We start from the raw sequence: 14,164 nt of genomic DNA, 5'->3' as shown, positions 1-14,164 counted from the left end.
TAAAGAAACCTGTCTTATTCACTCTCAGTTTGTTTCACGCAAAATAGGGAGGGAGGAGCCATTAGAGAGTAAATTACATTGGTCCCAATGATTTACAAATTTGTTTTAACTTTTCGTCCATTTTCCATTTTGTATCAACCAATCAGGATTAAAGAAAAGTACGCAAAAATTTTAAGTCAATATCCCCTCACATCCTTTCGTTGTATCTTTTAATAATAACTGTATTACTTATTAACTAAGTTTTCTCATATTCATTCGAATCCGGTGGACAAGAACCGGTTCTCATCCATACGAAAAAACTATGTCTAGCATCGTATTATATCCAGATTTCTACGAATATAAAAATGTACAATCATTAGATTAAAACTAGTTTTTTAGCCCGTGCCTTCGGCACCTCGGGGCTAAAAAAATGGTTTTAATCTAATAATTGTACATTCTATATCCGCGGAAAGCTGTTTATAATACGATGAAAGAAATAACTATTATTTATCGAATAAGAAATACATTTATTACAATACTAATGTTCTAAGCTTTACTATTAATAAAACAATTGGGTTAAATTCTATATATAACAGGTTTTCTTAACCTCACAATGACATATTTGAATCGATATGGACCTCATTTATTGACCAGTTCGTTCCTCCAGAAAGAGGGGATAGGGGTGTGGTAAAGAGGGTTACATGCGGGTCATTGTCATTTTAGCCAGCTGGGAATCAGCTGGAAATATCACTTGATTTATGAAAATCTGAAGCAACATTCATGTAATTATATATCGAATCAAACTTGTTTTTGTTGGATAAATATTAGATCACAGCATTTATTGCAATGTTAGAGTATATAAAATTGAAAAAATATCAAATTTCATTCGTCAATATAGATTTGAATATAAGACAACTTCCATAAAATTTTTAATAGATACACAAAAGTTGTTTGAAATTAAAATTTTAAAACTAGATGGAAATTTGTACATTATATATATGTAAACCCCGAACAAACATATTATGCAAATCTGAATTTTCAAAATAGCAGCTTTATTATTAATTTAGGATGATTTTACAATAAATAGATTTTAAAATGAATTTTTTTAACACATAAAAAAACATTTTTGTATACTTTTCAGGGTAATTTTTATCTTTAACATGTATTTAGGTTCATCCATAAGACTGGGGGTCAGCAGCTGTACTCTAAAGTAATAGGGATCGAATTTATTTTTTTCAAACATTCCTTATTTAGAAAAATCATTAATTTTTACCTTATACTATATTTCATAATAATTAATGCATAAATCCCTTAAAAAAATATTATTTTATCATAATCAATCTTTAAAAAGAGGAGAAAAGTGCCAAAAAACCTTTTTTTTTGGCTTTGTTTTGGATTTGCATAATATGTTTGTTCACCAGTATTTCCCCCAAATGCTGTTTTTGAGATCTTGTGCTTTATTGGTGCTGATTAATTAAAAAATAACAGTGGAATTTTGTAACCAAAAGAGGCATCTACATTTCATATTTATTGTAAAAACATCCATAATGAATAATAAAGCTGCTATTTTGAAAATTCAGATTTGCATAATATGTTTGTTCGGGGTTTATATAAAAAGAATAAGAATTGGTAAGTCTTGCTGGCCCTATTCTTGTTTGCGTTTCCGTGGACAATTAATACTAAAAGTATTGAGGACTGGTAATGTATAATTATATCCTGTTGAAATTAATTGGAAAAACATTTTTGTTGTTTAATAGTTTATGCCTAATAAGTTGAAAATTTAATCAGCATAGCCAAGATTTGAAAATGTTGTATTTTTATTATTGGCGAGAATATTGGGATTAGCTTTCTCTGGGTTGTCGTCTTTCTTCTTACTCCTGCATGTATGGCAATATTACACAATCATTGAGTCAAATAAAAGTTATAGAAATACATTATTTGCACTAGCGGCTGGCTGCCCTCCTTGCATCTAGGATTCTTCGAAGCACAGAAAGTAGGAAATAGCCTAAAACTAAACTTAGATATAAAAATAAATAGCCCAAAACCACCCAGAGACTAAGATAATGTTCTATAAAGAAGTTATCGAAATCTTTAGCATCAGACATTAAAAACCTTACTATTTAATAGAATAGAAAGGAAGAATCTGATATAAAACCTATAATATTAAAAATTTCAAAGTCAAGGGATCTGAATGAATATCCAAAATTTAGACTTTTCTAAGGCTTTTGACAGTTACATATACTAATGATTTTAAAAGCTGTAGTTAGGCTTAGCTGTAATCCTCTTGAAGAACTTTTTAAAATCGAATTGTTTTTTGGTACGGAGAGTATCCTGAACCCCAAACACACATTTATTTTCACTTGCAAATATAAGAAAAAATTTGGGAAGGAATAAACTTAAATCCCCCCACAATCACTGATTGTTCGGTCAAGCCAATTTCAATATCTTTGCAAACAGACAGACGTAAATTCTGTAACTTCAGTATTAAACTTTTGATTGTGTACTTTCCTTGTAAGAAATTGAGCAAGAGCCAAGAGTCCTAATGACACTGCTAAACCTCCACACGCTGAAAAATATCAATATAGTAAAAGTTTTTCCAATATAAACCAGTTCTGAGCTATCTATACTGTAAAATACGAAAAATTGTGTTGGCCGGAGCTATTAGAGCCAAAAAAATATTTATAAAGCTGTCTATAATAAGTTGCGATAAACAGCTATTCTTAACTTATGGTAACAGGTCACGTTTTACCAAGGGAGAGGCAGAGAGTTATAATTATTCCCCACCCCCCTGTAACTATTTTTCATTATTAATGGATGGATACGGGAAGCCTTAGCTGTATCTATTCAGAGGTTAACTTAACCTCCCTAACTCCCAAATCACAAAATCCTTTACAAGTGCCAACCTAGTTTTATTAAAATTTATAATTTAGTAATTGTTCCAGCAGTTTATAAAATATTAATGGACATGTACATTGTACATACATTTATACAGCCTACTACTCAAAATATCTATTATATACTTACCAACAAAATAAGTACCGCCGGAATGGTAGGGCTTCAGGGCTGGATACAAACTGTTGAAAATAACTGCGCCTGAATTTATACATCATTTTATTACTCCAGGGATCTTAAGGGAAAAGACAATGGATGATAAATTAATATGCATCCCCAATGATTATAAACAAAATCAAAATTGAAATTTTGTTTGGAATAAACCAATCAAAATAAAAAAAAGTACCCTAGGTTTTTAGGCCATTAAACTTTGGGTACAGGTGTAATGTCCCCTTCCTCCATGCATTACACACTGTGGTGTCTAAAAAAAAGGCTTAAAAATGGAATAATAATGGAGAATTTTAAGAATAGTTCAAAAGTTTAAGACAGAATTTGTCTTTTATTTTTTCCCTATTCTTTCGAACTTTGAAAGACACTATGGAATTCTAATGGAAATTCTCAATAATAAGGACTATTCAAAATTTTAAGAAAAGTAATGGAATAGGAGAACTAACTAATTTACAGCACCTGTTTCATTATTATCTTAATTTTTTAGGATAGTCCTAATATTAACACAAATTTGAAAAAGCAGGGGTGTTTAATAATTTTCATATTTTTTGGAATGAAAAATCAAATTTAAATTTAGATTTTATGAATATTAAGAATTTAAGATTTAAAGTATTACCCCCCCAACCTCACAGTTTTATTGCATATATATCCCACTCCTCTTACACTACCTTTCCCTTTTTTATTTATCAATTTCTACTTCTCCTTTTCCCTTTTAACCTTATTTCCTCCTTTTTTCACCCCCTCCCTCCTCTTAATACCCTTTCTCCCTCTACCCCCCCACGCCTTCTGGAGTAGTTATTTCACCCTTGCATCTCCTTCTTTTATCTACACTCTACCCCTCCTTTCAAATCTGTCAAAGAATAAATAAATAATCTTAATAAAATGTATTCTTTCTAATTTTTGTGATTTATTACTTTTTTTTGTCTGTAAACTATTTGAAAGCATATTAATTCTAGTTTTTTAGCAGTAAGTATTATTTCTGTGCTACTCATAATTAGGCAGCTAAAATATGAAAATACAGAATGCTTGGAATAATACCATTCTATACAAAAAATATCTTGATTTTCCCTCCACTTTTATAGTCCTCTGTTTTCTTATAACCTATTTACTATGAAACAGGTGGATAACTATCTGATACTAACCTAGAAGCAGGGAAATGTCACCAGTAAAAGAAACTATTCCAAGTAGTTTTCCAATTTCATTTTCAGGTACACTCTAGAGTTATAACATAAAACATAAGTACATAAAACAAAACTAAAATTAGTAATAAGTGTGTACTGTGTAGATGTATTTAAAATTTTTATGATTTTTTATGAGATTGAATATCATTTATGATACTTGTTTGTATCAAAGGTTCTCCTTTGCAGGGTAGATTCTTAAAGGTCTTGGGAAGGTTTATAACTATTTTGGGGGAGGGTACCACCACCCTCCCAAGAGAAATCACCCCTAAGAAAAAAACCCTTTTTTTTATTTTAAAAGATGGAATGGGTTATTCCCTCCCCCCCCCGCAAAGAAAAAGAAAATCCAACCCCAATTTTTTTTTTCTTTTAAAGTTTTTGAATTCAACTACCCCCCTCCTCTAGGGCCCCTAGATGCTTCTAGACCGTAGTGGCTAGTATTAGAGGGGAAAGTGAGAGAAATGCTTAGTGTACAATCTCATAAAAGTACAAAATAATAAATAATGTCACAACTAAGGAGGTAATATTAAAATTGGACAACTATAAAAAAAAGAGAAATTAATTAACATATTTAATACTTATATTTGCGGGAACTTTTGTTCAATGAAATCTTCCAATTTTTAACATTGACAAAACGGCCTGCTTTATTGCATCAAGATCCATGACAGATCTATATAGGAAATAAATGTCTATAAATAAGCTCAAGATTTCCAAATAATAAGTGTTTAAATTTTATAGTGCTCCAAAAATCCATAATAAACTCTTATTGACTAAACAATAAGATCCCATTATTTTACTGTATTAAAATAAATTCATTTTTTTATTTCATGTTGCTATTTGAATTATATTGAAGTATCAAATTTCTATTCATAAATAAGAAAATTTAAATTTATAATATAGTAAATAAAAGAAAACTTGGTTTTAAATAATTTGATACTAGCGATATGTGCATAATGTGTCTAGATATTTAACTAAAATTTAACAGTTAACTAAACAGTTTAACCCTTTCAGAACAATAATTTGAAATAAAAATATTACAATCCTAAAATATTTTAAAGAAAGAGGGGCAGAATTATAAATATGATTTGAAATAAAAATAATGAAATTTAAAAAAGACGAAATAAAAGGGAAGTGAGAGAGAGAGAGACATTTAATCTTTAAAAAATGATGAAAAAACGAAACTAAAGTCATAGCAACTTAAAGGGACTGTGAATGTAAATTTTTCTCATCTAAATATCAAATCTTAACATAATCTCATTCATAATATCTCACAGATAGAGCAAAACGCTCTTTTGTTTGCTTAAAAAACGGCTTTTTCCAAAGATTTTTATAAGGTTCAGGGAAAGGAAGAAATTTCCCGGACTATATAAATGTGCATTAAATTGCTTTTTTCTCCTGCATTATAGCTAAAATTAAACTTTTTCACATAGTTCTTGATTTTTCCCTAATGGTTAAGCTGACTTTTAACATAATCCTTGCTTTAAACCAATGTATAGTTACTTAGAAATTGATAAAATAAGCAATATTTTTTATTGAAAACCAAATACAAAGCTAGAAACAGGTTTTTTTATTAGTATCCAATTAACTTTAGATGGCCCATCTCTCGCCCACTTTTAATTACAAATTTGTAAATAATAAAGATGCAATATTTCTTTATAAACAGTCTGATAAAAGTGTAAACTAATTCTCCAAAGTGGGTTATTTATTGTCCAACACAATAAAAAAGGATATTATTATTTTAAATAACCTATGAGATTCAACCCTTTGTAGACAGTGAGGTATTTTTTTTGTCAATAATACGAATTTAAAATAGGTCTTTATTACCTAATTACTATGTTATAAAAAAACTAATTGGCAATTTTAAATCATAAAATAAATCCTTAACAGTAAGTAAATTGTTTCAACTATATATGACAAGTTAAATATCCCTACAAACATTATAAGAAACAAAAGCGTTCAGATTTTTCCTGTTTTTCCTTTTTCCCTCCCAAAATGCCATAAAATCAAGGCATTATTCCTGGATATTTTTGTTAAAGGACGTTTTTGGTTGATCAGTGTAGTGAAATGTGCTTAGAAAATGTTAAGATTTGATAATCAGATGAAAAATTATTACATTCACACTCCCTTTAATATTTTTAGTTGGGTTCAAAGAGAGAGAGAAATAGAGAGAGTGAGAGAGAGAGGAAGGGGAGAAATTGTAAGGGAGAAGATTTTTGTATGATGGATATAATAAACACGGATATTATGACAGTGAACTTTTTGCTGTAAATTTATGTTACGACTTTAGTCCTCATTTATTTGTTAGTACTTTCTTTCAGTAGGATAGGAAGGGATGGAATAAAAAGGGTGGATATGGGTTATTCAAGGGTGGGGGGTAATTACCCCCCCCTAAAATCTGTTGGCAGGGGTATATATTTTTACCCCCTAAAAATTCACTGGGGTAAAATTTTAGCTAACTCTAGTACTCTTTGACTATATCAGCTATTAATAGACGGACGGACAGACGAACTATTATGCCTCCCCCATCCCTTTCTGCCTTTCCCTTTGACCGGAGTAGCTGAAAATAGGTTTTGCAAGTTGTGTTATCTGTCATACAACTTCGGAAATTGGGGAACAAATAGGTAATCAATTTTCAGTTTATCAGTTGCAAGAGTGAGTGAGTGAGTCAGTTGGGTAGGCAGATTGTTGTAGACAAGATTTGCATCTAAAAAAACTGGGGGTATTGTTTGAGATATATTCAAGGCCATAAACCTCTTTTATGACCTTAGTCAGTCCGACACTTAAAGATAAAACAAAATATTAAAAATAACACAAACCTTTGAAAGAAGAGCTTCATATGAGGTAAAAGCCCATTCTCCAAACCCATCAAATACAATACTGAAAAAGATTAGGATCATTTAGTGAATAAATTCAATATTTTGAAATTGAGGTTTCTCTCTGGACCTTAACCATAATTTTGAAATAAATTAAAATTAGCAAAACGGGGGGGGGGGGACATGGAACACCGCAGGTAGAAGCTCAGCATGGTAAGGCCCCCTGTGGGAATTAGTCATAGGGGAAAAACACCTTTACTTATTTCAATTTACATAGAATATAATTGGGGAATGGGAGGGGTCAGTGCCAAATAGTCACTTTGGGGGGAAAGCATCTAAAAATGTAAGTACCTTATGGCAGCTAGAGTAGTATTTTTACTGAGTCCAAACATAGTCAGGGCAGTTATCTTGCACAATAAACCTGAAATTAAATAATCATAAATTTATTTTCCGTAATTTTTTTCAATGTTTTTCTCATCAATGTTGAAACCAATTGATTAATATATAAATGTTTGCTATTTGTTCTACTTTTGGTAGTAAGGCTACTCTATAATTATTGATGTTAGTTTGTCTTTTAGTCTGTCTGTAGTTCTGTAATGAACGCCAGGGAATAACTAAAACTCATTTCTTCCTTTATTTACTCTTCTTTTTCGTAGCTAAGCTACTCCACGATTCAAAATGTCTGTCCGTAATCTCTCTGAAAGGAAAAATGATTTACCTAAGGCACAGATGATATCATCTGGAACTTTGTAATGTCTAAATAAATAAATATATAAAATTTTTTACCCCGAAAAGCTTTGTTGTCTGTTCACTATAATGATTTAAGCTATTTTTGAAAAGTTATGGGGTGTATACTGTATGTATAACTGTTTATTAGACAAATCAAGGACTTTGTAGGATTCCAGAACACGTTTAAAGGACTCAGATTGAGTAAGTTATTTCGAACTCCCCGACAGAAGGTTTTGAAATGAATAAGTATCTTTTGATTGACGCCCATTAATTAATTTGTTAGCCACAATACATTACTGTATAAAATTTGGTTTAAACTTTCCTATCTTAAAGGGAGAGAGAACGTAAAAATTTATCATCTGATTATCAAATCTTAACATTTTCAAAGCACATTTCACTACACTGATCAACCAAAAATGTCCTATTAACAAAAATATCCAGGAATAATGCCTTGATTTTATGGTATTTTGGGAGGGAAACAGGGAAAATCTGAATGTTTCTGTTTCTTATAATGTTTGTAGGGATATTTAACTTGTCATATATAGTTAAAACAATTTACTTACTGTTAAGGATTTATTTTACGATATAAAATTGCCAATTAGTGTTTTTATAACGTAGTAATTAGGTAATGAAGACCTATTTTAAATTCATATTATTGACAAAAAAAATACCTCACTGTCTACAAAGGGTTGAATCTCATAGGTTATTTAAGATAATAATATCCTTTTTCATTGTGTTGGACAAGAAATAACCTACTTTGGAGAATTAGTTTACACTTTCATCAGACTGTTTATAAAGAAATATGGCATCTTTATTATTTACAAATTTGTAATTAAAGGTGGGCGAGAGATGGACCATCTAAAGTTAATTGGATCCGAATAAAAAACCTGTTTCTAGCTTTGTTATTGTATTTGGTTTTCAATAAAAAATATTGCTTATTTTATCAATTTCTAAGAACCTATACATTGGTTTAAAGCAAGGATTATGTTAAAAGTCAGCTTAACCGTTAGGAATAATCAAGAGCTATGTGAAAAAGTTTAATTTTAGCTATAATGGGAGAAAAAAGCAATTTAATGCACATTTATATAGTCCGGAAAATTTCTTCCTTTCCCTGGACCTTATAAAAATCGTCGGAAAAAGCCGTTTTTTAAGCAAACAAAAGCGCGTTTTGCTCTTTCTGTGAGATATTATGAATGAGATAATGTTAAGATTTGATATTAAGATGAGAAAAATTTACGTTCACAGTCCCTTTAACTAGACCAATGCCATCTAGCTAAACAAGATGCGTAGGTTTCATTTGTGGCAAGGGCAACCAGAAAATCCAAAGAATTCTTATTTTGGAGAAAATTAAGTTTGAAAATTTCAAGTTTAATTTTCAACCCTTAAAGTTCCTGCACAATCCTGATAATAAAATCAAAGCTTCTCATTCTTAAATCATAAAAAATTATATTTTTAAACTTCTTCATAGAACCACTCTTGAAGGGAGTAAATTTATGGTCATTTGTATCAATTGCTTTGCTGAGATAATGCATTCAATACATCAATCATATGTAGGATGGTAAAACTAAATTTTTACGGTAATGAACTATATATGAAGCGTAGGAGCTACAACCGAACAGTGGACAATGCAACAGAAGAAACTCACTCCTCTCATTTTTATACTTTTAATCATAATAAAAAACGAAACTCTTTTAATCTGCCTTTGCCTAACCTAACTCAAAATAAGAAATATAGATAAATAATTTTGTGGTCCATTTCCATTTTTGGAAGAAACTGCCATAATTTATCAAGAACTTACTTTGCTAATGGAAGAAATATAAGAACTGCCAAAGTAGCCATTCCATATTTGTATCCAAAAAAGAAACTGTTCGTAAAAAAAACATTTCAAATTGATCTTCTATACAAATTTTTAGCAGAACGTAGCTACTTTTAAAGTTTGTCTGTTGTTCCACAGAGATCGGTTTTTAATAAATGCCGCGTTTTGATATTGAACGAAGACAATGGGAGAGTATACAACATAAGATTTCAAAATTTTAAAATTATTTTTTTAGCCATTTGTATTATGTCTAATACAACTTAAATCCATTTTCGCTGCATATTTATTAATGCGTCTTTTTAGAGCTGTGTTAGACATTATACAAATAGCTAAAATAATAATTTAAAATTCTAAAAACTCAAGTTGTATACTCTGTTAAAATCGTACGGGGCATTGATCTTCAAGATGGAATAAGGTTTTTAGCAGAGTATACAACTTAAGTATTCAAAATTTTAAAATTATTATTTTGGCCATTTGTATAATGTCTAATACAGATCGAAAAAGATGCATTGATAAATATGCAGCGAAAATGGATTTAAGTTGTATGGCTAAAATATTAATTTTAAAATTTTAAATTCTTATGTTGTATACTCTCCCATCGTCTTTGTTCAATCAATCAATGTCTAAAAAATTGTCGAAAAAACGCGGCATTTATTAAAAACCGATCTCAGTGCCTTCGAAGGTGCTTTGACTTTTGTGTCAGAACCTAAATTGGGACATAGTGCATTTCATTACCCTAGGTTAGATATCTTCATTACACTTTTCAATAAAATCTAAAATGCAGCGGTTTTTGAGAAAATTAGATTTGAAAATTTCAAGTTCAATTTGTACCCACTAGAAGCTACCGCATAATCATGACGAGAAAAGCAAAGATTATTTATTTAAACTTTTGAACAACTTTGCTTTTATAAAGTTCTTCATAAAACCATTCCTGAAGTGAGTTAATTAATGGTCATTTTTATCAATTGCTTTGCTAAGGTCACAGGAATTCAGCCTTAAATAAATCATATATAGAGTGGTTTTATGAAAGACTTTATAAAAGCAAAGTTGTTCAAAATTTTAAATAAATAATCTTTGCTTTTCTTGTCTTGATTATGCAGTAACTCCTAGTGGGTGAAATTTGATCTTGAAATTTTCAAATCTAATTTTCTCAAAAACCGCTGCATTTTAGATTTTATTGAAAAGTGAAATGAAGTTACCTAACCTAGGGTAATGAAATGCACTATTTCCCTGTTTAGGTTCTGACACAAAAGTCAAAGCACCTTCATTTGCACAGTGGTTCGGTCGTACTTACCTTAACCATTTCCCCACCTTTCTCTTAACCACACCGCTTCCCCTTTCACCAAACACACTATTTCAAAACACACCAGGAATATAGGTATAAGCAAAATAAATATAAAAAAATTATTATGCTATGACATAGGTTCTTATCTTTACCAAGACATCCCCCCCCCCTCCACAGCTAAAATCATAAAATATTTTTGATAAATAATTTGTTAACCAGCTTATACCAACAAAGAAATAAATTCGGAAAAAATCACGAAACCTATACATATTTTTCAGCTGTGTTTGGGGGCAACACGTTGGGGGGCAAAATTGACGACCTCTCCATATATCTGTCTCCCAAATATTCTTTTAGATTTATTTTGCTTGTTGGTTATACCTTATACCTGGGTTAAAACTGTATACATACAAATAAAAGGACACAATAAAAACTGTCCCGAATTTGTATTAATTTTGAGGAACACGACTCCAGTGACGTCATATTTTTCTTTCCCGAAAAAGGGAAGAGGGGAAGAAAATCTCTTCAAAAGAGATGGGGAAAACCCCCTTTTCTCCCATCTCTTTCCCCCCCCCCTTCCCTTTTTTTTCTTTCCCCCTTCCCTTTTTCGGGAAAGAAAAATATGACGTAACTGGAGTCCTTTTCCTCAAAATTAATACAAATTCGGGACAATTTTTTTTGTGTCAAATGAAAGTAATCTACTTTTTCACTAGTTCTCTCTCGGTAAAAATGATAGCCTAAATGGACACACCTAATTTATTTTGTTATTTTTAAAAAGTTTTTTTCCCCTGAATTCTGACGCAGAATATTTGAGATTATCAGTGAGGAAGAGATACATTATATCCATTTCTCCGTATTTTATTATCTAAACAAAATTAATGAATACGTGGATAATGGGACGGGAATTTTAAAGTCCTCATATTTATTGGTCAATACCATCCTCCATGGTCAGTGGAGGGAATGGGGTAGAGTCAAAAGAAGGGGGAAGATTGAGGGTATCGTTACATTAGCCAGTTTAAAAACATTTCATCAGAGTATGCGAGAATGGTGAAGTTTAATCTAAAGTCAAGAAAACAAAACATAATTATAACCGGTTCTACCCCCTCCCTTATTCTCTTCCCCAATTTCAGTTTAGAAGGGTGACGCAAATTTCAGATCCCAGATTTCGCGATTTAAAAAAAAATATCTTTATATTATGGCGAATTAAATAATCTTGCAAGCATCGCTTTTATCTTATGAAGAAAAATCAGCGAAAAACGAGATCTGAAATTTGCGTCACCCTGCCAATATGACGCAAGACGCATGACCGCTACGACCGTGGCAATATTTTAAACCCAATCGCGAGAATCTCTCACAATAAATTTTTTAAAATAAACATTGGGACTTTTTGGTAAAGTGTATAGAATTCCTTCGCTTTCTCATTAAGATTAACGATTTCAGGTATCACATATCAAAAGTTTAAATACATAGGGCAATTTTAACCTTCCTAAATCAACGATGAGAGCTATCTGTCACGGACGGAACTAACCTTCTTGTAGAGAAGCTTCGATTAGAAATACCAGAGATACAGGGACTGGACAAAGAGCAATAAATTAGTTTTCAAAATAATTTTCTGTTAAATTCAGTTTTATTAACTAAATATGACAAGAAGGGGACTAAAGGTTGTAGAATGTAGATTAATTCATTTTAATTGTCCATTCCCTCCCTGAAAAGTACTAACCTGAAATATTAAATAGGCAATAATCAACAAAATTATCTGGCTCCTGAAACATGACAGGTGTTATTTGTCATGTTTGTCATTATGACAGATGTTATTTGTCATGTTTGTCATTATGACAGATGTTATTTGTCATGTTTGTCATTATGACAGATGTTATTTGTCATGTTTGTCATTATGACAGATGTTATTTGTCATGTTTGTCATTATGACAGATGTTATTTGTCATGTTTGTCATTATGACAGATGTTATTTGTCATGTTTGTCATTATGACAGATGTTATTTGTCATGTTTGTCATTATGACAGATGTTATTTGTCATATTTGTCATTATGACAGATGTTATTTGTCATGTTTGTTATTATGACAGATGTTATTTGTCATGTTTGTCATTATGACAGATATTATTTGTCATGTTTGTTATTATAAAAGGTGATATAAGTTATGTTTGTCAATATGGACAGATGTTATTTGTCATGTTTGTCAATGCAAATAGTAATTAAGGACAGTTGCTTTAAATTGAAAGATTATCTGCACAAAAAAATTACCCAAAGTGTAATGCAAAATATTTATCTCGTTTCTGAAACGTCAGAAACGGATAGCTTTTTTCGTTAATTTAGGCATGTTAGAATTGTCCTATCGATTTCAACGTTAACATGGTGATTCATAAGCGAAGCAACTCTATAATCAAGTCCTAAAAATGTAAGTATGTCCATAAACATTATCCTGTATCAAGCAGTTTTTCAACAAATTTACTTACAATTATGCTTAGACTCTATGCTTATTAAGTTCAGACACTATACAAGTGTTAATGTCCATTTGTACTACCGTTTCAGTGCTTCGCTTTTATGGATGTTGTCATCCTTGTTTATTTAAACTTTGTTTGTGCAGAACTATATGAATAGAGTTTCATGTCTTTTGTAAAAATCACAAAAACATCCCTTTCGAATTAACATAGCTAGGGGAATTTGCACGTCATAGCTGGGGCGAAGTTTACTAGAAATCCATCCCCTTCATAAAAAAATAAATGATGGGGAGATGGTATCCCCCAATCACCTCTTTGATAAAAGAATTAGTATTCAGATAATCGTTGGGCAAATTTTACTGGAAAGTTTACAAATATTACCGATTTGTAAAACAAAAATTGTAAAAATGTATTGATAATTATTATAATAATACCTGTTATGTCTCTTCTTTATAACTGTTTTTATTGACTCCTATTTTCAAGATTCATTCGTATCAAATTGCTAAGATACTAATGTAAAACTTTTCAAAAGGCTGGAATAATTAAGCTGTGCATCTCAGGGAGGCTTGTTATTTGTCTTGGAAATAAACTAGAATACTAAAAATCAGAAAATTTCAATATTTTGAATGCAGATGTCTTTATTTGGGTTATATAGGTACTAAAATAAGATTAGCAATAAACAGACTTTTTTTTGTTCTTTTTATTAAAGAAGAAAAAAAACATTCCCTTTTCTGGAAGTTACATGATGGGAAATATATCCGTATCTTTAACTGAGGATCATGGGATCTTTTTTTATCTCGATTTTTTTTCAGGTAAAGTATTAGTTGGAGGCCTCAACTAATACC

At 30.8% G+C, this 14,164-nt stretch overlaps 1 protein-coding gene across 1 annotated transcript; it reads right to left on the bottom strand.

Annotated features, from left to right (window-relative positions):
- Positions 1 to 1,759: 1,759 nt before the first annotated feature.
- LOC145305388 (proton-coupled folate transporter-like) lies at positions 1,760 to 13,786 on the bottom strand. The gene is made up of 11 exons (XM_080147006.1): positions 13,754 to 13,786; positions 12,578 to 12,620; positions 11,649 to 11,722; positions 9,558 to 9,626; positions 7,749 to 7,786; positions 7,382 to 7,451; positions 7,034 to 7,094; positions 4,182 to 4,254; positions 3,004 to 3,072; positions 2,470 to 2,545; positions 1,760 to 1,856 (listed from the first exon to the last, which is right to left on the bottom strand). The coding sequence occupies exons 3-11, from the start codon at positions 11,702 to 11,704 to the stop codon at positions 1,760 to 1,762; spliced, it is 609 nt and encodes a 202-aa protein (XP_080003132.1). The 5' UTR covers positions 11,705 to 11,722; positions 12,578 to 12,620; positions 13,754 to 13,786.
- Between the last annotated feature and the right edge of the window lie 378 nt (positions 13,787 to 14,164).

Source organism: Acartia tonsa, chromosome 14, assembly GCF_053477335.1.
Source record: "Acartia tonsa isolate MP-2025a chromosome 14, ASM5347733v1, whole genome shotgun sequence".
In the NCBI taxonomy this organism is placed as follows: Eukaryota; Metazoa; Arthropoda; class Copepoda; order Calanoida; family Acartiidae; genus Acartia; species Acartia tonsa.
The sequence above is the reverse complement of the archived record's forward strand: the minus strand, read 5'-3'. Positions and strand labels throughout refer to the sequence as shown.

What these genes read in the sequence shown, in the direction of transcription:
- LOC145305388 (XM_080147006.1), bottom strand. Translation starts at nt 11,704, where the DNA reads ATGGATATAATGTATCTCTTCCTCACTGATAATCTCAAATATTCTGCG. An exon ending in ATATTTCTTCCATTAGCAAA is followed by an intron (nt 7,787 to 9,557) that starts GTAAGTTCTTGA and finishes TTATTTATTTAG; the next exon opens with ACATTACAAAGTTCCAGATG. An exon ending in AGGAAAGTACACAATCAAAA is followed by an intron (nt 1,857 to 2,469) that starts GTTTAATACTGA and finishes CCATACATGCAG; the next exon opens with GAGTAAGAAGAAAGACGACA.